The sequence below is a fragment of the Hetaerina americana genome, unplaced genomic scaffold (genome assembly GCF_022747635.1).
Source record: "Hetaerina americana unplaced genomic scaffold, ioHetAmer1.1.p SCAF_2, whole genome shotgun sequence".
Taxonomy (NCBI): Eukaryota; Metazoa; Arthropoda; class Insecta; order Odonata; family Calopterygidae; genus Hetaerina; species Hetaerina americana.
In genome coordinates, this window is record NW_027286763.1 from 88,746,700 (window position 1) to 88,772,097 (window position 25,398).

Below are 25,398 nucleotides of genomic sequence, written 5' to 3' on the forward strand. Positions count from 1 at the left end.
TTGGATATAAGTCTGAATTAGCACTGTGCACTTATTGTCAGTTTTCCCTCACAGCTGTTTTAATTTACTATCTTTTTAAAGTTCTATGCACATTCTAATGACATAATCTGAGGGAAAATTAAGACTCCTTGGCTAATGCATTCATTTTAAAATATAAATAGTTTTTTACTGTTATAGCTTTCAAAATCATAAGCAATTTCAACATATTTGTTTATGAAACATCGCTAAGTGCTATTCACTTGGTAGGGTACATCAGCTTTGACAGGTACTTCTTTACAGTAATGAAACATCCTTCAGGTGTTGCATTTGATTTCATAAAAAAACTAATATATGATACTAAAAAAGTAAAACTGTTATGATAGCTGGAACCACTACTACTCAACTTTCCTTGTTTGTACAAATTATGTAAAATAACTTTTGTCAACTTCTTCGAGGCTTAAAGCTTTTATTAGTTGAAATTTTCATTTTAGCTTAGTACTCCAGAATTGATATTCCATGTGGGCCGTTCAATTGTTCCTTAGAAAATCCAAGAGATGGCACTTGTATTGGGAAATGTTTGCTTTTAGTAAGCCTTATCTCTCATCCGATTGCAGTTAAATTTTTAGCTGTATTCATCCGGTGGCTTCATTTTCATAGTCTATTGAAGCAATAAACTTTTATTGAGAAAATTAGAAAAAATATGAGTTTTGTGTGGTGATTAAAAACGTCTATTTAAAAGGCTTGACATTGAAAGAGATCAAAGTAGAATTAATTGAAGTTCGTGGCTCATCTGCTAATGTGTTAGTGACAGTTTAAATTGGGTAAATGAGTTTAAATGTGGCCATACATCCACAAATTATGAACATCGTTTGGGATGTTTAGTGAAAGTGACTTCTACCGAAATAATTGCCAAAATCCACAATATGAATTGAGTGATGGGCGAATCGAAGTTAGTGAAATAGTTGAGGTCACATGCATGTCTCATGGTGCATACAGTGTTTTCAATTTTTCAGAAAAAATTGGGTGTAAAAAATATCTTGGCAAGATGAATGCCGCATTTGCTCTCATTAGAGAATACATGCAAATGTGTTGGCAATTTTGGTGCTTTTTCATTACAATCCTGACGGGTTTCTGTGTCGAGACATAATGGTAGCATCAGCATAAACAGAAAATAGATTTCTGTTATTTTGAATCATTTGCAGTAAGAACTTTATGATGCCCATTATTTTTCCTACCAAGCTACACGTTCATTACATAATGAGCCTTTTTATTTTGATATGCACAGGAATTTGAGGTGATAAATGTAAGATGAATGATTTAAAATGGTGTTAAAAATAATATTATCTGTATTCTCCCTTAAAACCTATTATTCATTTCTGAGCCCACTGAATTCTAATTGTTAATCAAATTTATCTTCACTTATTCCTTGTTTCCTTTTGATTGAATGGCAAAAATTATGATTTTGTGTTTAGAGAATGCTTTATTGTTTGCTCTTTATTTTTAATGTGGCATCTTAAAATGTGCTAAAGGTATATTAAAAATGTCCCGTAATTATGTGCGAGTTTGGTTAATGTGAGCATGTATACACAAACACACACACTTCTATACGAGGTGTATTCAAAAAGTAAGGTGACTTTTCAAATTTGGTGGGCAACATACTTTTGGGTTTTTTTGTGTTAGCACACATGTCCCAAACATTTTTACAATTTCAAGAATATGGTATATTTAGTTTATAATTGACAGTTACAAATGCTAGATGTGTGTTGGTGTGCTCTGCGTTTTTCTGCTATAAAAAAATTAATCAAAAAATTTGCATCAAATTTAGGGAGAGATAGGAATTTTATGGAATTGGGAAGAAGGGCGAAGAGAAACCTGGTTATCATTCTTACCCTAATCTTAATGATAATCACCTAGGGGTCCATAATTTAATGTCCCATTCAACTGATGGCCTAATCCAGTTGTGCTCTCCACATTGCACTCAAGTAGGGATCAGGATACTCATTAAGATATGCTGCTATCACTGTGTCCTTGAGGTAGGCAGCCAGTACATTAGCCTCTGCACTAACCAGATTCCCTTCGATGATGCATATGTTCTCTGTTTTGAGGGAGAAAGTGCTATAGTGTTTTCTTTCTCACTCTTCAAAATGATATCATCATCTGCTAATGAAATGCAGAAATCATTCATGGATCTTCTACCTGACCTACTACTACCCCAGTCTGCATCTTACAAAGCTGAATATGCTTTACATTATTCCAGTTTTTCTAACCAGAATTACCACAAAATTGACTTTACTTACATTTTTCAAAAGCTAAAATCCAGCCCCGTGCCATTAAAATAGCCAATATAATTAACTAAATATGTAGCCCCTAGCTTACATGTATAAATGTTCACCAAAACCATCAATATTAAGTGTAAAATCCTACACTTGTGAACTAGTAAAAATCTCTTTTACCTTAATTTGGATTCTTACAAATCATCTTACTTTTTTGAATTTGAACTATAGATGATCACTATTATTTCCACTAGTTACATACTGTGACAGTATATTTGGTACCTAGCCATACATTTCTTTCTTGAAAAATAATTGGCAGGCTGAAAACATTGTCTTAGGTTTTAAATTTGTTAGGTCATTAGCATTATAGTCAAATATCAACCAAGATCAAACATCCCCCTATCAATCCTCACTAGATTCAGTTGTGCATTTTTTCAGTATGAAGATGACTAGCTATGTTATCTATGAAGACAAAAGACGGAATGGAAATACCAATCCTTTCCAGATTGATACATACCAAAAATACTTTTTAATTAACTTGCAAGTGGGTATTTCCAAGTCTGCTGTATTTAATGATATCAGGAAAGATTTTGGCATCATAGGGTTACCAAATATTGGATTCTCTCTCCCCATAAACACTTCTCCTTCCTTCACTATTCTCTTCAGAGAGTTTCAACATAACTTGGTTACCTTGAATGTCTCTAATGCCACATTGATATTCAAATTCACCATTTCCTTCATATAGTATCAATAACAATCTCCTCTGTACATAGCTTTACAATCCTCTCCATTGGGTTTTGACTAGTACAGGCAATGGTTTGATAAGCTGGCTTTTGTTAGAGAGCAATTTAGTTAAATATATAGGAAAAATATAGATCTAAACAATACAGTTGCATAAGTTAAGTTTATTGGAGGGAGTAGATATAAAAAAAGCAGCATAAAACAACTAACTAATTCTGGCAAGATTAGCAGACACAATAGAGAAAGGAGGTAAGAGTGAAAGTAATACCCAAGGAGGCAATGCACAAACTTATGGTGTAGGTTCTTTTCTATGAGAGCACAATAGTGTTGAAGATACCACAGTTTACTTGAAAAATATATGTTTGGAAATTACAGCAATTGTGTACTAATCGTCTCCTGCAGGTTGTATGTACTGCAAAATCTTGAAATTTAAAGTTTAAGAAGTTTTTTTGGTTTTAAGCCACAGGACAAGGGTGGATTTGCATTAATGCCAAATGACTAAAATGGTTGGACAAAGATGGCTTGAGCATATATGTGTTATTAAAATGTGTTTTTGCATGAAATTTAGGTACCCCTCCCAGGAGCCCCCTATCCATCAGAGCCTGAGGAAAAAGAAGAATTTGATAAGGTAAATGTCTTTCTCTTCTACTTTGTCTAGGTAAAAGTGATTGGTATTGCTGAGATGAGATTTTGTTTGCGGGCCATTGTAATTAATGATTTTCCATGTCTTATTAGCCCTGAATCTCTTTACTCATCCTTGTTGCATTCTTTGTGAAAATAATAGCATGACATGAAATGACCGTATTGGGTTAGGAAGTAAAATTGCAGTATGCATTACTGAATCCCCTCAAGCTTCTTAAATAACATTCATTAATAATTTTGTGACTTTTCATTTTCATTGAACTCACTAGATCTGTTTAAGGCTTACTGCCTTTTGTGTTGCTTATTTAAAAATATATATTTGCCGCCCTTGTATGATATATCTTTATGAAAGGAATTGCTATCATCATATTTATACCAGTTTCATGATTATAAACTAAGATAGGTAGGTGACATTAAATGACAAGCTTGCATGTCTCCAAATCCCTTGTGCCTAAAATGACTCATTTGATCTGCCAAGTGGGACCCTGAAATAGAAAATGTTAACTCCATCTTTATAAATTTTCTGCATCACCTCATGTGCTACACAATGATTTCATATAAATGTAATTTCCAGCAGATATTTTTAGTGAACTATTGAAGTTTTCTGCATGCATTATCATGAAATATTTTCAAGACAATTTTCATAATCACATAAGTAGTGTTTCCAAAGTTAGTGCCCCAAAAGTTAGGCTTTTCATCGGGTTTTTTTTTCTTTTCTCTCTCTCATATGATGATAGAATGTTTGCTCTTTGTAAGGGCACCCTGTAGGGCATGTATTTTTGTCATGAAAAATTATCAAAAAAAAATTACATAGTCTGTAACATTCTAAATGACTGGAAATATGACCATGTCCTTTTTTTTGATTGGCGGGTGTGCTGCCTTCCTTCCCTTGTGGCAGATTTTATCCATGGCTGTAGTGAAAGTGGTTATACCTACTGAAAGGTAAGGGAAAGAGGTTCTAAGAAAGAAAGCATTAAGAGTTCATCTGTGGTAAGGTAGCGATAAATTGTTCTCTCTCCATTTTTATATTGACCTGCGATGTATTTGAAGCAGATGGGAACTACTAAAAAATATCAACATACCTTATATTTACCTACAAAAATATCCCTTCAACACCTATTTATTTTTTAATATAATGCTGAAGTGAACGAAAACACTTTTGCTCTGCTGGTAACTACTACATAGTCCAACATATCAACTGGCTTTTTGAAACATGGCTGTTTTCTTTTTGGAAGTGTCTTAATTCATCAATTTTATGATATAGGCATTTATTTACTGAAGCTTTTGATATTTTTTCAACACGAAGAAGATGAGTTTTCTCTTGAATGCTATTCACTGAGACTAGAATTATGAAATCAATTTGTTCATAAATTTTCTAATATTCAATGGTTACATAATATTGTGATACAGTGGATCCCTGTGTAATATTACATTGTATTAGATTCCTTAGAGTCAGTCATATGATGTAAATTTTGTGAATTAAACCTAGTAATATATTTATTCATGATATTTTTTACCAGATTAGGTCATAAACATGAAATTAAATTTTATATTGTACAATGATAACCAATTTTGCACTATCACAAATCACACAACTCATGCTGCTGGAAAACTTCCAGGACATTTCAGTGAAAAAAAAGTTGAGGTAAAATTCTCCCATTCATTGTTAGCCCAATGTGGTTGCAGATATGCTTAAAATAGCTAATAAATGCATATTAATCGCATTGAATCAACATAGTATTATTGTTGAAATGTAGTTAAATGGAATTTCACTTGTCATTGAAAGCAATTAATAATATCCTGCATAGAATTCTTAACACTTATCTAAATACAATGAGAAACAGATTTGAACAAAAACAAAGTATAAATTCCTTGCTATCAATTAGAACTAAAAAGCTAATTAATCTCTTTCCGTTGGGGGCCTCCAGTCATATTTCTGAATCCTGAGAACATGTTACCTTGAAGTGAAAATGCAGGTGCTCATGAAATAGAAACTGCCCCATCGTGACTAAACCTTGAACTTCAGCCCACCACTATTAGCAAAATTGGATAGTTTTGGACCGGGAGCAATAGAATCAGTGTGAATTGCTAAGGAGAGGAGTAATAATGTCTAAGTGGGGAATATTGGAAATTTTTTCATTAAAAGAACTTAACATATGTGTAATGCTTAAACAATGTCTTTCCTATTTTCAAGAGCCTCTCTCATTCCTCTGATGTGCCCACAGACCTACTAAAGTGAAAGACACAAGAATAGCTGACTTTGCAGCTTACAGGATGCATTCCAAAAATAATGCAATTGAATTTCCCACGCTGTGCATATTGGTCAGAGTGGGATCAAACCATTTGGAGTAGGTGGGGGGATGCTAAACCTTTGCTGCAAAGCTGGTCTCAGTGCTCTGCTGAGGAAGTGGTAGGACATCAGTTATTGTAGACCTCTGTGTGCTGACCGTATCATGAAAAAAATGGAATTGACAATCGAGCAACGCTACGTGATTACTAAGTTTTGTGCTAAACTGAAAAAAACTTGAGGTGACTGACAAAATGATTTGTGAGGCTTTCTTGGACTCTGCTCTGTCCTACTCACAAGTTTCGAGGTGGTTAAAGGCCTTTAAGTAGGGCTGGGAAGAGGTTCACGACAATCAATGCTCTGGGCAGCTGTTAACCTGACAATTGTTGGACTCTGACCGTGAATTGAGTATCAAGATGGTGGCCAATAAACTCAACTTGTCGTCTACTGTTGTGTTTTACATTGTTACTGAAGATTTAACGATGAGGAAAGTGTGCGCCAAGCTCGTGCCCAAGGTACTGTCAGATGACCAAAAGACCAACCAAGCTGAAATTTCAAGTGAACTTTTGCAACGTATTGAAAATGAACCGGATTATTTGGACAACATCATTACTGGTGATGAAACCTGGGTTTTTTGAAATGACCCAGAAAATGCCAAAGCTCTGAGTGGCACACGGACCAGTCCCCCAAGCCCAAAAATGCAAGAATGAGCATATCAAAAGGGAAAACAATACTCATTGTCATGTTTGACAGTAAATGAGTGGTCCATAAGGAGTTTGTTCCTCAAGGACAGACAGTTAACGCTGCCTACTACATGGATGTTCTGGAAAGACTCTGAAAAAGGGTTATGGCGAGAAAAGACATCTCCGCTACCTGGCAACTCCATCATGACAATGCACCTTGCCACAACGTACCACTATTCCGCAAGTTCCTGGCCAAACACCAGGTGCCAACGCTGCCCCACCCCCCCTATAGTCCTGATGTCACCCCAGCAGCCTTCTTTTTGTTTCCTCAGATTAAGGCAGTCCTGAAAGGAACCTGTTTTTCACCCATTGAAGAGATCCAATCAGCCTTGACGAATACCTTGCAAGAGGTCCCAGAAGATGCCTCCCTGGGCTCGTATCGGTCGTGGCTGAGTTGCTGGAAAAAATGTGTAAGGACAGTGCTTTGAAGAATTTGAAGTGTTTGTGCAAATCTTTTCCATAAATTACTTAAAAAATAATTGCATTACTTTTGGAACGCACCCTGTAACAGTGATGGTAGTAGTAGTGGAAAAGCATCATTCCTCCTGTCCTCTCTGTGCAGTCAGCTGATAGAATTCTCACATGTGTTAGAATTTTTATGGAAAAATGAGTGTTTAATTAAAATTAAACTTTAGATGCCAGGATCCATATCATCAGCGGCTATGTATCATTATTTTTGGCTGGGCTGCAGTACACTGTTCTATCAAAAGCTGGCATCAGTTGAATTGCTGGAGAGCAACACTACTCTTCTGCATGAGCATAGTCTTATGATTCGTAGTATTAGGGGAGGCAACCTACAGTTGGGGTCATTTGCACCATTAGGGATGGACAGGATAGGATGAAGGGTGAAGAGAAACCTGGTTTTGGCATTAGCCTACTCTTAATGATAGGCACCAAGGGGTCCAAAGTTCAATGTCCCATTCGATGGACGGCGTACTCACTCTAAGTGCCCTCCACAAAGCACCTCAAGTAGGATCGGGATACCACTGAAAAATATCTGCCGCCGCCGGGATTGGAACCCAGCCCCTCTGGGTGGGAAGCCAATCCTCCGCACCATCACGATCTCCTTGTGATTCGTTTTTGAACCATTTTTCAGGAACAGTGATTCTAGAGATAGCAAATATATTATGCATTGTGATATGTGAAAGCTCTTAGTGAAGGTAGTACAAACATTCAACTTCGTAATCTCAAATGCAAATCACTGACATGACAGTACAGCATGTTTTTAACCAGATTTCATAAATTCCTGGGACATGAAATGTCAGTCATTTCAGTGGATACATAATTGTTTACTAGCATGAAATTTGAAAAAAACAGTGATGTCATAAGATATGAAATTTCCAATAGCATTCACAATCATAATGTTAGTATTCACTCATTGAGAATATATGAGCTTCTTCACAGAGAAAATTGTTCAGCAAATTTATCATAATGTGATTCCATTGTAAGGTGAGGACCCACTGTATTACAATACATTTTTCAAATAACAAATGCTTAGAAGTTTTGCATAATCAACTGTGAGTTAATTATTCAAATATGTTTTACAGTAGAAATATACATAGCCTTGGAGGTATAAATTGGGCTTATCACTATCCCAAAAAGGTATTACATATTAATGTCGAGAGCTAGAATGGTATGGAGTTGAAGAAGCATGGTAAATGAAAATGTTCCCTTGTGGGTACCAGTGTGTTTTAATATTACCAGTTAAAATTTTGAAAAGATATTGCTTTATTTTCATCATTGCCAACTGGATATTTTCAGTTGACTTTTAACCTTCTGTAGAATGATTTTATCTGTATTGATCAGAAGGTTTTACTCAGTGCGTACTCTAGTGGCATTCTCACATGAAGCATAAAAACGTTTGTCTTCAATGTTTTAATGCCATCTGTGACTGGGCAATCAATGTATTTTATTCATGCTGATATCATTTCTATCATCCTATAGTCTAAGTTTTGAATGCCTATTTTTTCATCTTACATATTTATAAAGACGAGCTGATATTAGCATATTTCACGAACTATTGTGTTGTGACCATATTGTATTAACTGGACTGAAATATTAAAAAAGGGCTGTAAAATTCAATTCTCAGAAAACACGCTTTTTGTTATTGCTTCAAAACTCAAGAATCTCAAATTAAAAAATATATTGAAAATCTAAGTCGAGGCTTTCAAATTTAGTATGTTAGATTTCAGCATTTAATTTTACTGGATCTAATCTATGGTGTGTTCATCACACAAATCATTTAGTCTCTTTTCATTAGAGTGAATTATAATTGTTGCATTGATTAGATTTCATTTTTTATATTTATCAACCTCAGAAAAATGATATTTTAGAAATTGCACCATTAAGTCATTGATTACCATAAACTGATTGGTTTTCTCACTTCAACTTACTTAATTTGTGAATACATATATGGGAATATAAAAAAGGTAAATGATAGTCATAGGAAAAGCTATCAAGAAGGATTTTTTTTATTATTTCAATGTATTTATTACCTAGGCATATGACATAGCTGTGCAGTAAATATAAAATCAGGGTAGGTGCTCAAAAGTGAAACTATAAATTTGCCATGGCTTTTGAAAATGATGACTACCTGTTCTGTGTTTATTTCAGTTTTTGGACCATATTCTGACCCTTGTTAATTTATCTAATTTTGAGGTAGTCCAGAATTTGTTTTATTGTCTTCTAATGGGGGTATGGTAGCCCAGTGTGTAGAGCATTTGTTCAAGGGTTCAAAAGTTTGTGGGTTCAATTCTGAATGATGCACCTGAGCCCCTGAGCTTCACCCAAACCGTGTGATTTTCTGGGTACCTGATCTTCCTGAGCAACTACTGTTGACTTAGAGAAAGAAGTTGTTCTAATATCCTGATGTATGAATTTCACTCACTCTAGGGCTTAATAATAAGGTGAGATCTACTGTCAACTATCAAGTCAAGCTTCAATTTGATCTTGTAGTATTGGTGCAGTATGGCTCATTGCATGAACCTACCACAAAAGTTGTATATCAAAAGTTATAGACTGCTGAATTCATTTTGCATTCTTACGTATTTGTGTTGTGGCTTCTCTACTTTGACTCTCAAATCCTTCTAATGATCTAATCCTCCTTGCTATCCACTTTTGAAACTTCCAAGTAGTAGTCAGCACCTTCTATTGCTCTCATGCCCTTCACAAACTCATCATATTCAGTGAACTCTTTCATGCTCTGGTATTCAATGTTTGCCATTAACATGAATTATGCTTAATTAGGTATTTAAGTCAAATTACCATTTACATTTTAATCAACTCGACAAATTCCAACTATCCTTTACTTTGGGTTTACTGAATAGCAATACGACTTTTCAAAGGCATCTCTTCTAATGCCAACCCAACCATTCATGTTTCCTAATAATATATTTCTGTCACAAGGGTCACACTAATTGAAGACCTCTCAATTTACTCTGTAGTCATTCTTCATGCTTTCGGTTTCAATATCCTCTGGTTTACAAGCTACAATCACAGCTCTTCTAACAGCAGCTTCTTCATGAACTCAGAGTAATCTTTAGAACATCGACTGATGTTTTCTTGCTGCATTGAGTCAAATCCATGTCCTTTGGATTCTCATGCACATTTTTGTTATTCCTGAGCATAATGCCGAGCAACCTGTATTACCATCAATTTCAGCAGCATCACACTTAGCTGCTTTGTTTCATATTCATTGCATTTTTCAATAATTTCAATAGCTATAACTTTTTACTTTCTATGCATACCTCTCACATTCAAAGTACTATTAGCCCTGGCATACACGTCTTGATGACCTAGACAAACTATAATGCTCATTGATGCTATATTGTCCAAGACTTCTCATTGATATTCAAATGTAATGAAAAGTGAAGAATGCAAGGTCACCAACCTTTGCAGTACCTTTGATATTTGCAACATTCCCTGCTGATGGTTCTAATGACTATGGCATTCATCTGGTCAGTTATTGAAAGTTTGGCCTGCATGCTACAAGTAAAACCATAGCCTAGCAATATCCCACGTCCTCTTTCGCTAATTCTAAAGAAGCTGCTATTCCTTCTAAAGTCTGGCTTAGCTTCCAAAATACTGTCACCTGATCCCAATTACTAGGAGGTATACAATTGTATATATAACAAATAAAAATACTTGTATGTGTGCTATGTACTGACTCACCAGGATGCATAAATATTATTATCAACAATTATCCACTTATCTCATTAAATTTTGAAAAAAGATGAAGCATAAGATATAATTTCTGATTAATATGATAATGATTTAATTTTTGTTAAGGTGTGTATATTAGAGTTCAATCGTTGTATTACCATATCGTTTTTGGCTCTGCTACTTATAATCTGTGCATCATACCCTAAAAGTGATGCCACTGATATTTATAAATATGCCAAAGCTTTTCTACAATGAAGAAGATTCTGATGGGATGTAAATGGGTTTCCTTTGAGAAGTCCAATAAGTGTTTAAATGCGTAGGATTTCTGAATAAGAACAGGGGAGGGTGAGGAAGTTAAAGATATATGAAAACCCAAGGTAAACAGTCATGTGTGTTGTCAATTGAGACTTGAGGTACACAAAGTATAGTTTAAAAAATTCATTCTAAAATTTCTTATGTCATGTGGTTGTTATATAAAGGGTCTTGCTTTTAGACACACTTCCAAAAATAATTAAACATCAGATTTTCTCATGTGTCTATGGAAAGGGAAACTATTCAATTTTTACCAGCTGAATAGTAATCAGTCTAGAAAAAGTTGTCATATTTTGTGTCTTCGGTGTTAATCAAAGTTTTTTTCTACAAATTAATAAACACAAAATATTTTTATGTATACTTAAGAATAGTATACATTAGTTGTAGCTCCAAATTCTTAAAAACACATTGGAACCTCGAACAGCAAGCAACGAGTGTCTGAATATTTCTTGTAAAAGAAAACTTATCAAGGGAAACCAGTTTTCCCATATAAATTAAAGTAAAATATGATAATCCCTTCAGTGCCAAAAAAGTTATGTACAAGGTTCAATCGAAGAAAATAATACATGCATAATCTAGAATCATGAATTATCTTTTCTCTATCACGGAACAAACTAACCTGGAGTATGAGTTAGATATGTGGAAAACACAAAGGAATTAAAATAACCAGTTAATTATTTATGATGCACTCCTAATTCTATTTTAATTGAAAGCAGTCCATGGGCTTTTTTTTTTAATGCTTTAAAATGTGAAAATACAACTCCACGTCTTTATGTAAATTTGTAGCGTGCATAGCCCCTGCCTTCCTTGGATGTTGCTACGTACAAATGTTACAATTCAATTGTTTTCCATGATCTCCACAACACATTTAGTCTGCTCTTCAGGACTTTTTGCTTCTGGATGTCTCGTGGAGTTTCTGAATGGTAAACAAGCAAGGGTTTAATTTTGAAATTGCTTCTCGCATAGACACAAAATATCAGCATGAGACAGTCTTTCATTGGCATGTAGCCAAGCAATGCATTCTCCTCTGCTGTTATATGTACACATATAGGTTTGCCTTGGCATCTTCTTCCAGAAAAGACCTGTATTGTCACAATTAAAAATCTGTTGCAGCAGGTAATCCTCAGAATCTACCGTTTTCTTGAAGTCACCTATGAAGTTCTCGTCTGCCTTTGACTGAGAGCTTGCTGCTTCACTATGCCTCATAATGCTATGGATGCTGGTTGTCGTCTTTAGCTGCTCAAAACACCCTCGGCTTCAATTAAGTACTTCTTCTTGGACTGTTGTTGATCCTGGCATCTTCTTATCGAGATCAGTGAAGATCACTCTCACCTTCTCACAATTACTAATTAATTACTTCTCTCAATAATAGTTTTGCATTGCAATTTCTTTTCGTTTAGCCATATGAGAGGCAACCTTCCAGCATCTTTGAGAATGCATAACATTGTGTGGGTATTCTTGTGGCTCTCTTTATAGTATCTTTATCTTGTTGGTGTTCTTGAAGAAAATGCATATTGTTGATGTCGACCAATTGTATGTGCATGCTAGATCAGCCATGCTCACACCTCATTCCCTCCTTTCAATGAACTTCTTTTTATTTCTATGTTTTTTTACTCTCTTATGGCTGTTTTATCATGGGCATTTCTTTGGGGAGATTTTTAAAACTGTGTGCGAAATGTTATTAAACTCGACAAAAAAAACCCAAACGTTTTTACACAAGTGTGGAAAAAATGTGTTCACTAAAACACCAACCAAAGCAGCAAGTGAACAATCATTCTGGGAATCCACCTCTTCTCATCACTCAATATATGGAAAGTCGCTCATTCAGCAAGTCATTTTTTCAAAATATTTTTGCTTGTTATGGGAATAACTCGCTGTGCAAGGTACTCATTAAGCAAATTCAGTTGTACTTCTAAAGTGAGGCTCATAGGTTTAATAGTATTGGTTGACTTTGTCTTAATATTTGTGTATCCATTAATGCAATATTTAATTATTTAAGCCCCCAAAAACACATTTGGATCTTTATCCACGTATCTAATTATTTCTTTGAATGGAAGAACAAGTGATTGTTTTAAATTATTAACCTACAGAAATGATTACAATTAAACAACTTTCACAGTGAAAAAACATGTTTCATTAACATGAACAGCAATAGATCCTTTTATGATTAGTATAACTTAACATCATTAATGGCTAATAACATGCTCTGAATTTTGCATTTAAGTCATTTCTACAGGCTATGCAGTTTAAGTGTTTGGTAGAATATAGTTTTCACTTGTCATGCCAACCTTCTCTCTCCAAAACTAAATTAAATTGCTTTAATTGAAGAAATATTGGGATTATTTGGAATACAATTGTTGGTGTTAGAAAAAAAAATTATTCAGCCAACTTTCAGTTCTGCTTACCTGCCTTAAATAAAAAAAATACCCTGATTATAATCACTCATTGTTTGCCAATTAATACATTCCTTTATAAAATCCTGAGAATGCTGGTTCTAGCTGTAAATTTTCATTTTACGTATGTCAATGCTGCAAGTCATTGTGAACAGTGGTTATGCAAGGTACTGGTATTAAGCAACTCACCTGAAGTTGTGTTTTTAAAAATTAATGGCGCATTTAGTCATTAATGTTAATTTTTGTTACAATTTTTTGTGTCATTTGTGATGTCAGATAAATTTTCAAATGACCCATTTAGACTTATAAGTGAGAGAATGTTGGATGGAATTAGAAGAAAAAAGGGATGAGGGGCAGTTGGGCATATGTGGCTCCACTTTGTCCATTTCAGGAACCTGCTTTGTCTCATCCATCGAATGATAGAGTTTGTAGTCCGGGAAGGGCCTTTGTTTGAAGCTATGATTATGAATCGGGAATTGAACAACCCAATGTTCAGGTAAGAATATTTTGCTAAAATAAAATGAATTCATCTTCTGAATTTTTCAAATAAGTATATCTTTAAAGTCATATTTGCTGATGCTCTTATTAGTTTCATTAAGATTGCAATATTTTACTTTTTTGCTATGAACTTCATCTATATTTTCATGAATTTTCCTTGAAAATTTTCATTAATTATCCAAAGGAAATATTTGTAAAAGAATTACTTTCTTTCAGGTTCCTTTTTGAAAATCAAAGTCCAGCTCATGTATATTATAGATGGAAATTGTATTCTATCCTTCAAGGAGATTTACAGATTCGTTGGAGGACGGAAGAATTCAGGATGTTTAAAGGTGATTGCTAAAAGACTATTTACATTAATTTCACTCAATAATGTGAACAATGTAATAACAATACCTCTTCTTCAGGTAAACCAATTACTTCATAGCAGTTATTATTCCAATCCTGCTTCTGCCATATGTTCACTTCAGCCATTATCATATTCATACATTTCCTTGCACAATTTTTGAGGCTGGCTTCTTTTGGGAACATAGAGGCACTGAGAAGTCGGCTGTTGCTAGAAAACTTAAAAAACTTCAGGATTTAATTAGGAAAAGGTCAGAATTCTTTGAAAAACTGAGTTTACTACCAAAACAGAAAGAGCTAGTACCAGGAATCAGTCAATAAAATTCTGTTTGTTTCTGGTATAGTATTGTTCAAACTATTGGAAATTCCTTAAAAAAATATTGGGGAATTTTAAGGATTCAGTAGGAATTGTAAGTATTAAGATGAAGAAGAAGCATTGAAATTCAGGACGGTAAATTCACTTGGGAGAAACATTGAAAAATATTGTGTGTGTAAATGGGGAGGATAACGTTTAGGGAATGGAATTGATAAACTAAGTGGGGCTAGTATGTCATACCTTAAGGTAAATAACATTCATGGAAAGAAATGAGTGAGGGTGAAAGTCTTTTGTGTTCTTGTTCCAATTTGTTTCAGAGTGGAATGCACAAATTTAAAAAAATGTAGTAGAATATAGGAACTTTGGAGTGATAGACATCTTATTCATGAAACCTATAAACAAATTAGATTGCTTGAATAATGATAGCACACTAAGAATTGAGATGGGTAATATAAGGTTAAGGAGTAATTTAGTTAAGTTTATTATTACCCTTTATTACAATGAAGGCTGTTCAAAAAAGAGTTGATTGTAAACTTTTTCTTCGGTTAATACGTAATGTATATGTGGTATAAGTTTCATTTCTTTGACAGCATTGCATCAGCAGCAGTTGTTGTAAGTTGAAACATGTTCATTTTGAACAAATTGAGTAGCTTCAGGCGTGATGTGGTGGAAGTCGAACATAATGAATAAATGATCATAGCACTTTTCCCCGTGATAAAATTTATTTACGACTGGGTTTCGATGTATTACATCATCAACAGGTCCTGATGATGATGTAACACTTCGAAACACGGTCATAAATAAATTTTATCAAGTGGAAAAGTGCTGCGATCAGTTATTCATCATGCTCAAATTGCCTACAGCAGCAATGAAGGTAACGTGACAAGCAATATGCTGCCTTAAAATTTTGATTTGCCTGAAAAAATCACCAGTTACGGCCTTTGTGATGCCTTATGGGATTTATAGGGAGTCTGCTCACTTTTATAGCAGAGTTAGAAGATGGTTTAAAATTATTAAAGAGGGGGGACATAATTTCAAAAGGAGGTGGACCCAGTGCTGCTAGCACTGCTCTTATAGGGTTAAAAGTAACACCGCTACTGCCATATAGAAGGCCATTAAACATTTTAAGAGCACAATCAAAACTATTGCAAATTTCATTGGGTACCACCCATACATTGGTAGCAGAAAATTGCCCACGATTCATGTTTGTGCTTAGTTCTAAGACTCCTCATAACTGAATGGCAGGATGTTCATGTGTAGATTTGTTTGCATTTGAAGTTGATCTTACTGGAAAGTGGGTTGCAGTAGTCCAGGGATAGAGCATTGAACTACTGACCGGAGGGTCCTGGGTTTGATTCCTGGGCAAGTCTCTGGGCACCTGCAGCTCCACCCAAGCTATGTGATTTTTCGGGTACCAGGTCTTCCTGGGAAACCATAACCGGCCCAGGGAAAGGAACTGACCACCCCCCCCCCCCACCCTGATTTGTGAATTTCACACGCAGTCGGGCTTAGTACTGGGTGAACACCACTATCACCCACCAAACCGACCTTCGGGTTAATTACTGTGTGTATGGTTTTTTTTTAATTGCTGGAAAATGAGGAGTTCCTTTCATAGGTATGACCACATATGAAACATGGTTACATAATTTTGATCCTGAGAGCCAACAGCAAAGCTCTGTGTTTACATCTCTGGCATCAAACCCATAAAAAAAGCCAATATTGGTTGCTTTTACTGGAAAAGTTATGGTCATGTTATCATACCATTACACACACCTGTAAATTGAGCATACTCTAGGGATATATGCTGAAAATTCTCCCGAAACCAAATCCATTTCAAATTTTTTCGGGAATATCCCTAAAAAATCAATATAAAATGTATTTCTCATGTTTCCTATGATCTAAAATTGGCGTAATGTGTCTTTTTCCTGTTTCCCAATGTGAAGAAACAGCAAGGAAAGCATTTTTCATCATCATAGGCAAATGGAAATGTTTCAATTTGCAACAGCTGATGCATTCAAGTCAAATAAATGAAATTTTTACAAAATATACATTACATTTTAAGCAAATATTATAGCAAAATTTAATTTTTGCACAATAAATTATGTGAATAAAAAATATATGATCACTCTTAATTGAACATCCCTCATATTACTCATTCACTTAAGGAATGCTAGAGAGACATGAGAAGGGATGGGCGTGAAAGTGGGTGAAGAGACATACAGTGTGGGGCAACAGAACTTCCTTTTTCCCCATGCAAATGCAATTGAAAAAAAGGAAGTTATGTTGCCGCACCCTTTATTTACATTTACAGATGGCCAATATTTGGTCAAGTAGTTTAAATATTCAGGTAATTTTTAGTGCTTTTCAGAATCTCTAAAAGTTTTATTAGTACCCTGCAAGCCACCGTTAAGGGTAGTGGTAGGGGGTGGTACACCAGACTAACTTTTACCCCTACCGCAGTCGGGCAATGTTGTTCTGATCCCTTATCCTTCTTGGAAAAAAATGACATCTAAAATCTATCTTTTCTGCCCTTAATTTCTCTAATTTTATTGACATGATCTTGCCTGCCCAAGAGCAATGGGGCTAATAATGCATTTTCAACATCATTTCAAAAGAGATATCCTTGCAATTTATGCAAGAGATTTAATCTGTAATTTAGCATTTGCTTCATGAGTGATTATCTGCCTAGCTCCTCTGGACTGCATGCAATCCAATTAAGCAATAATGCAACTTCATGAGGATCCCAATTCTAGGAGCATATTCTAAAGGAGGCATATCCAGCCAAAGATAACATTTCTCTTTCACCTTTTTATCAAATTTACCCTGTACTCTTCTAATTAATCCTAATTTTTTTTGCTTGATCATATATTCCCTGCATATGTTTCACTCAGGAGAGTTCATGAGTGAGAGTAATGCGTGAGTATTTAATTGAATCTACACATTTCATTTTGATGTTCCTGATGCTGTAGGCATTCAGGAGGGAATTTTCTTTTTTTCCAAAAATTCATCACTAAGCACTTTTTTAAGTTTAATTCTAATTACCAACGTTGTATAGCATTTAGGTAATCTGATAAAGTCCCTGGGTAACAGATATCTCTGTAAATCACTACATCGTCGGCAAATAAACGTATCTTACTAATGACTACAGGTTCGATGTCATTTACATAAAGAAGGAATAAAAGAGGTGCAATGACTGAAGTTAAACATCATCACAGGGTTAGAATCAGTGTAAAACAGTCCACTTGTTTAAAGATAAATTATTGTTTTGGGAAGGTATTAGAGAAAAAATATAGTGAAAAAATGAGCTCATACAATATGAAGAGGTCATTAATTTTCACTTGCCCCTCCCTTATATCAACTCTAAACATTGCACATAGTGACTTTCTGTTAACTTTCAGATGAGTTTCAGTATGCAGCATTCATCAAATCGCTGAAGAAAAATTCTATATTTACAGTATTGGTTTTGTTACAGTTGAGAGTCAAAATTTGTCATCAAAGTATTAGTAAACATGTTTAATGAGCTAATGAACCATATTTTAATATAACCAGAAAATTGGATGGTAAATTTTCATGAGGCTTGAATTTAAGCCTCTGGATTATTTTTTCATTAAAATTTGGACAAAAAACATTTGGGAAATTATGGAATTGTACTTGAAAGGCTCTTTCACATGAGGTTAACATGTCAAAATGAAAATTCAATAAGATTTTCTGTGGATTAGTAATCTAATGTAATGATGATTACTGTTTTCAGCTCCGAGTACACAAGTGGTTTATCTATCAGTAACACTTGAAGCATAGGAATTTTATACTCATTTTTACATTGCCACCACAATTACTTGTGCATCAAGGTGTTTACAAGCACGGAAAATTGGAGATTACAATCATCTGTAAAACTCAAAAGAATTAAATGTTCATAAAAACTCAGTTTTTTCTACAATTTTATGAAAGAAGTTTCCTTTATTTTTCTTTCAGTTCACAAGTGCATTACTTACATGTTCTCAAATTTTTATGTTGTGTTAAATTTAATTAATGCCTAGTTATTTTGTTGTGTATTTAGGACAAATATTTGGTGTTGGTCCTCCCTAGTTGCCTGTAAATGATTTTCTTGCACCCATGTGTTTATCACTACACTCCATCAATCGTGATGATAGTAAATTCATTATTTCACAGTGGTGGTGCACACTTCTATCACAATTGTTAGCACTCTTGTTCGAGTGGATTATTACGTATCATAACCTGGAAAACATTCAAGAAGATTGAAAAATATCATTCCAGAAACTTGTTGACTTTATTTATGTTTGATCAGTAAACTCTTTTATGTATTTGTTTATTTCTTATAGCCTTGGAAGTGGTAATTATCTAAAAATGATTGACATGAAATTCTTCCCATTGTTGATGTTTTATATGTGTTTATATTTGATATTGTTTATGTTTTGTCACATCTTGGTGGCAGCAAAAAGATTTTGACAAGCACAAATTGTGGTTTCACTGCTAATGATCCTCTTATGTGTCTGCTGTGGGCCAAAAATGTCATCAGTAATAATTTGCTGTATACTATTGTTACGAGGGTAATCCCAGAAATACCCAACCCAACAAAGAAAACAGAAAAATTTTGGAAAAAATGTATTTATTTTCAACATGATCTCCTTTCAGCTTTATACACTTTACCCAGCGATGTTAAATAGTTCAATTCCCTTTTTATAATAAGTCTTGCTCCTTGAAATGGCTATTAACTGCCAACATAACTTCTTCATGGTTGGAAAATCTTTGTCCACCAAGCCATTTTTTTCAAGTGTGCGATCAGAAAATAATCCTAGGGGGCTTAATCTGGTGAATAGGGTGCATGAGCTAGTAATTCATGAATTTTAGCCATTACAATAATGGATTTGTGAGCTGGTGCATTGCTTTGATGAAACAACACTTTCTTCTTGGCCAAATGAGGCTGCTTTTGCTTGATTTATTTGCTCAAACATTGTAATAAGTTCGCAAAATAATCACCGTTGATAGTTTATCCTTTTTCAAGATAGTAAATGAAAATTATCCCACAGCCATCCCAAAAAACCAACGCCATGACCTTGCCTACAGATGAAATAGTCTTTGCCTTCTTTGGAGGTGGTTCTCTCTTTTGAATCTATTGTTTTGATTGTTCTTTTGTGTAGCGTGTGAAGTAATGGACCTATGTTTGATCCATCCAAGGTTATGAAACGGCACAAAAATTCTGTTTTGTCGCTGAGAAACTTTGCTAAACACTCAATTTAAAGATCTTCACGGCACTGGTTTTGCTTGAGTGTGAGCTAACACGGCACCCATCTTGCACAGAGCTTTGTCATGTACAAATTTTCAGTTAATATGTGATGTACCACACCTTTTAAAATTTCTACTATGTCTGGAACTACTACATAGGAATTACTACTATGCTAGCTTGCGCACTTTCAGTCGACGATTATCCAGTATCACTTTGTGGATTTTCTTCACAGTTTCTGGAGTCATTACCTCATTTGGTAGAACAATGAGATGCTCGTATTGACAGCAACTCTGCTACCCAATATTTTACTGTTGTAAACGAAGGAGCAGACTTACCCAGAGTAGAATCCAGGTCAGCTTTTATATTGGTTGGTCTGAGGCCTTTCAAATAAAAGTATTTGATCACAAGGATGACTATTTTTCTCTATTTTCACAAATTCACAGATAACGTTCACTTTTGATGGCTGCTAAACAAATACTAAACAATGTGGTCTCTTCAAACTTGAAACCTGTGCTTTATAGATTGCATGCTTTCTAATACAGTTGTACTTCTCAAACAACTACCGCTATCCCGAGGTGAGGCCGCGTACTTCTGGGTCTTCCCATGTATATTTTAGGATTTATTTACAGTGCTGCAAAAGTAGATTTTATTTACATGCATAGTGAAATACTTTTTCTGATCCATTGAATTTATGTAGAGGCCTTCTTTCTATTAGTGTTTAATATAATGTTTCTGCCTGCAGCGGGATCTATTTGGAAGCCTCCACCAATGAATCCATATACTCAAGGAATGCCTGAAGAACTGATCGAAGGCGAGGAGAAAGAGCCCAAGAAAGGATCACTTTCAAATGCGTATGTGGTTCATTTCATGTATAAATCTTTTTTTACTGGCTTTCCAGTTTTCTATTTAAGTTAGTACTGGTTTAATACAGTATAGTACGTTGCATCATATGTAAGCATAAAAGAAATATGTATATATATAGTTAAGAATCAGTTTGTTTTGACAATGCTGTTATTCCTTTTAACTGCTAAAACATTGCAAGAAAATGGTGGGATGATGAAAAATTAAAATAAATCCACAGACTTATCATATAAATTACAAATGCATGATGATTTATCTAATTCCGCGTGTTTGTAAGGATGCAATCTAGCTGTAAGTTCATAAACAAATTATTAGCTTAATCCATTATTTCGTTCATCACTTATCTGTTGTAATCTCTGCTAACTTCACCTTGAACTGAAAACTTGTGGATGTTATCATGGAGGGATAAAACAATGATGTTGCTAATTAATTAATTTATTTATTTTGTGTTAGTCAGAAAACAGCACTCTGACTTGTGTATCAGAGTTTAAACATTGATATAGTAGTTTGACAATCACATGCACCCAATGAAACATAATAAAAAAGAAATAGAACATTTATTGTGCATCCTTATTAATGTCATTTATCAAAACCGTAGAAATCTTCATTTGAATCAACAACATTTAAAATGTCTTCAGGAATATGTATCATTTAGTTTGCTTCTGAAATTAATCCTATGTCTTCTATTTCTGGCATTGTAATATCTGCTGCATCACCTAATGCTTTTAAAAATCCATCTTAAATGCAGGACACTCATCACTTCCTTTCGACACTTTCAAGAATCCATCTGCATATTTCTTCATATGACACACTTCTATTACCTAATTTGCCTAATGTTACTTAATTTGCTATAGCTACCGGTCATCATCTACCTCTGCCATCTGGAATGCAACTTCAACTCTAAAAAAATTGTGTAGTTTCTGGCATGATATTGTGGAATTCAAACACAATAATCAACAAATGGTAACACTTTTCAATCTTAGACCTGATGATGAGGTAGTACATTAAAACTGGTCGTGGATTACATAATATATACTGGAAAAGTGTTATTTGTTTATTTGAGCCTGTTCTTAGTCTTATGATGATTGTAATCATTAAATATTTGTCATGTTCTTCATTCTGCAGACAGAGAGACAGACTGGAAGACCTCCTGCGTAACATATCGCCAGAGCGTAATAAAATTGGAGAAGCAATGGTTTTCTGTATGGAGCACAGTGAAGCTGCAGAAGAGATCTGCGAGTGCATAACAGAGGCCCTTTCCATAGTCACTACTCCCATACATAAAAAGGTAAATTTTTATTTTAAAGATAAGTGTAAGTATGTTATAAACATCTATTTAAGATTGATTTAATTTTTTATTAATACTGCCCATTTTGTTCTCTATGTACGCTTAAGTATTTTTTCTTAGACATTTGAAATTATTTTGATTTAAATGCTAACGAACCTTCAATATAGGTTTTGGCAGTTGATTCTTATGAAATGGAAAGCCACTTTTCTGTGATATTTTAATTTATATTATTATTTAGCCACCATTTGTTTTTCGGGCTACTCCGTCAAAAATCAGGAAAAGTCAAGGATTATTCAATGTCTTTAAAAAGCCTAGGAAACATACAAAAAGTGCCAAAGTCTTTTGTAAAAGCAGTTTGATGCACAAGTTAGAAATATAGTATGGGAATCGGGGATTTTTCCTGTTAAAATTTATTTCTTTTAGTTGCAATATTTGCCATATACGTAATATAGCCATTGACCATTGCTTATAAATTCCCTGGGAAAAACTGAATCGATGATTGGACTAAATTCAGTGATACTAGTGACACAGAAAATGACAAAAGATGATCCACAAAATACAAGTAATCAGATCCCAGATAGTAGGAGGGAAAAGAATGAGAAGAAACTGCATTATTGTCGGAAAAAGTTGAAAATGGGAGAATTCATAAATTGAGTGGCCACCCAACATTAGATAAGCTTTCTCAGGCAGGAATAATACTTTAAATTTTGACTATCATTAAGCATTGCTAAAATAACAATAAATTAAGTGAAATACAATATTGTTTAGATGTAATGAGTGAGTCATTTTAAACTGGGCTGTGAGCTACACACATTTTAAAACCTTCTGTGTGTAATAATTATATCTTGCAAATATATTAGGACGTAAGTATGAATTATTCATGTGTATAATTATGAGGAGAGACATATTCTTCTAATTTTTTGCTGAGGTTTTGTGTATTGGTGTGTGTTAATATCAAATGAATTTTAACATTGCAGATTGCAAGACTATATCTCATATCGGACATATTACACAACTGCGGAGTGAAGATAACTAATGCTTCTTATTATAGAAGAGGGTATGTATTTTAGACTCTTACCATTTATTTTATATTATGCCATGTTTTGCTCTTGTTAGTTCACAGTAGCACAGTTCACCTTAGGATTTGCATGTCTCAATATCAAAAAAGAGCTATAGTATAATGCATATAACAGATAAGTCTTTGCTGATGTCAAGATCATATCAGTACTTGTCGCAGCAGAGATTAAGAACTTCAATGAGATTGACTTTATTGAATATTTTGAGACTCAGTAGTGTATATTTTTGGGCTCATGGAATTAACCCTGCATCCTTGTGAGTTAGTGCCCCTATACCTGAGTCTACAATATCTTAATTGGCAGATAAAATATTATTGGTAGAATTAAAAACCTTCCAAGTATTTACTGGGTACCAGTGTATCCTATACCAGGGATGGTGAACCTTTTGGCGAGTGCCAGCGTTTATGTACGTAATATGAGTGTACTCATCCGATGTATGCCAACCCATCAAGTGATCACCATGGAATTTCCCATAGCACCCTCCCAGCTCTTCATGCCACATTTAGCACAAATGACATAGGTTCGCCACCCCTGTCCTTTACGATGAAGTGAGTAATTCATGTAAATTCTGTCCTAAAAATGAGCAAAGGACTGTTATGAAATGGTGTAATTTTATCATTTTCAAGCACAAGAAAGTGATTAAGGTAAATTTCAACTTTTGTAGAAATCATTTAAGGGGTTCTTACAATTCACTTAATGAATGCCTGCATTTTAATTTTATCAAATAGCATATTTCATATATGGTTGGTCATTGTTGAAATAGTTGATAATGAATGCATGTTTGGTGTTTTATGCTCTGAAAATTATCTTTTTTTTTTCTAAAGTTTTTACTCAAATGAAAGTCAGCTTAAACTGTTAATACATCTTTGGTTCATTGTTTATTCTTAATTTTTTTATGATTTTCCTTAACTCTATAGATTATTTAATCTTATTATTATGATCTTGGTACATAACGTAGCAAAATATTGTTTATTGGTGGTACTTTTACAACTAAGCCCCATTAATCGAGTAAACCCTAGTCTTCCTGGTGCTGCATCTGAAATGTGTTATTTATATTTCATGGTGCACAAGAAATTTTTTAATATTAGTGAATATATAAATGAAAAGATAACAGACCTATAAATAAACAAATGTGTTGTTTTTAATATTAGTTTCCAGTTAAAGTTGGTTTTCCTTAAACAATATTTTTGGCTGCACATCTAAGCCTTACTCAAAATGATAAAAAACATCATAGCACCAACTCTTTTCTAGCAGTTTGCTATCTCCCTTCTTTCCATCCAACATGGCTTCTGCCCCCACTGTTTTTCCCTCAATTACAGTCTTAAGCATTATTTTGCTACTCCTCCCCCAGTTTCCCTGCTTTCTTTGAATGTCTTCCAACAAACTTCTCTCTTTCAATACCAATACTTAATTTATTTTTCTTTCCATCCATTTCACTCCACGTCAGAATCTGAATGGTGTCCAATTAACCTTAATCCCCTTGTCTCAACAAATATGTTTCTAGCCCTTGCGAAACTGTTCTCTTAATAAAAGTTTCTTTCCTTCAGCTTAAGTTGTAAGGAGCAGTTATGTACTTCTTTCAGTTCTTCTTATTTTCTATCAGCTTTCACTTTGTTCAATTACTATTCTTTTCCTTCTTGTTATCTACTTATCCAAACATTCTGCATTCTATGACACACTTCACTATATGACTGTCTAACAATATTTCCTTCATACACTTTTTCAACCATGTTTTCTTTCCATCATACACCTTGAAACTTCACCAAACAACTCCCACCATTAGGAAAACTTTGTCCTTTGCCTTCGACTCAATTTAACGTATTTGATTCATACTTCAGTAAGCCCCTTATCTATGCGATATCGCCAATCAGCGGTCATTGTATTTTATATGGTGTGTTTGCCATTTTTCTTATCATGTGGTTTTTTAAAATGAAGCGAATACTCATTCAGCCCATATTGTCTTACAAGAATTACTTTGGTATATTGGTGTAAATTTAACCTAATTATTTTTTCCCGAAAATAAGATCCTTTATTGCAATAAATTTTTTAAAATGTGCAAAAATAAGTGTACATATGTCACAGGGAAAGAAAAGTGATAAAGAAGTAAGAATAGTGTACTGGTATTAGTGGTAGTGTTCATAGTAATTCTGCTGATATCCATACGTAGATTTTGTGTGATTTTATTTATTCCATGAAAGTTTAGTTAAATTTAGCTCCTGGCCAATGGTGTTTATATTA

The 25,398-nt window shown here is 34.3% G+C and overlaps 1 protein-coding gene across 1 annotated transcript in view; it reads left to right on the forward strand.

Moving 5' to 3' along the window:
- Window positions 1–25,398, forward strand: part of LOC139688171 (U2 snRNP-associated SURP motif-containing protein) — a 62,923-nt gene that overhangs the window by 21,745 nt on the left and 15,780 nt on the right. The window contains exons 10-16 of the mRNA XM_071585598.1: window positions 3,562–3,621; window positions 4,534–4,577; window positions 13,923–14,027; window positions 14,246–14,361; window positions 20,678–20,786; window positions 21,922–22,084; window positions 23,062–23,141. Coding sequence (XP_071441699.1) covers window positions 3,562–3,621; window positions 4,534–4,577; window positions 13,923–14,027; window positions 14,246–14,361; window positions 20,678–20,786; window positions 21,922–22,084; window positions 23,062–23,141 — 677 coding nt within the window. The remainder of the gene's footprint in view (window positions 1–3,561; window positions 3,622–4,533; window positions 4,578–13,922; window positions 14,028–14,245; window positions 14,362–20,677; window positions 20,787–21,921; window positions 22,085–23,061; window positions 23,142–25,398) is intronic.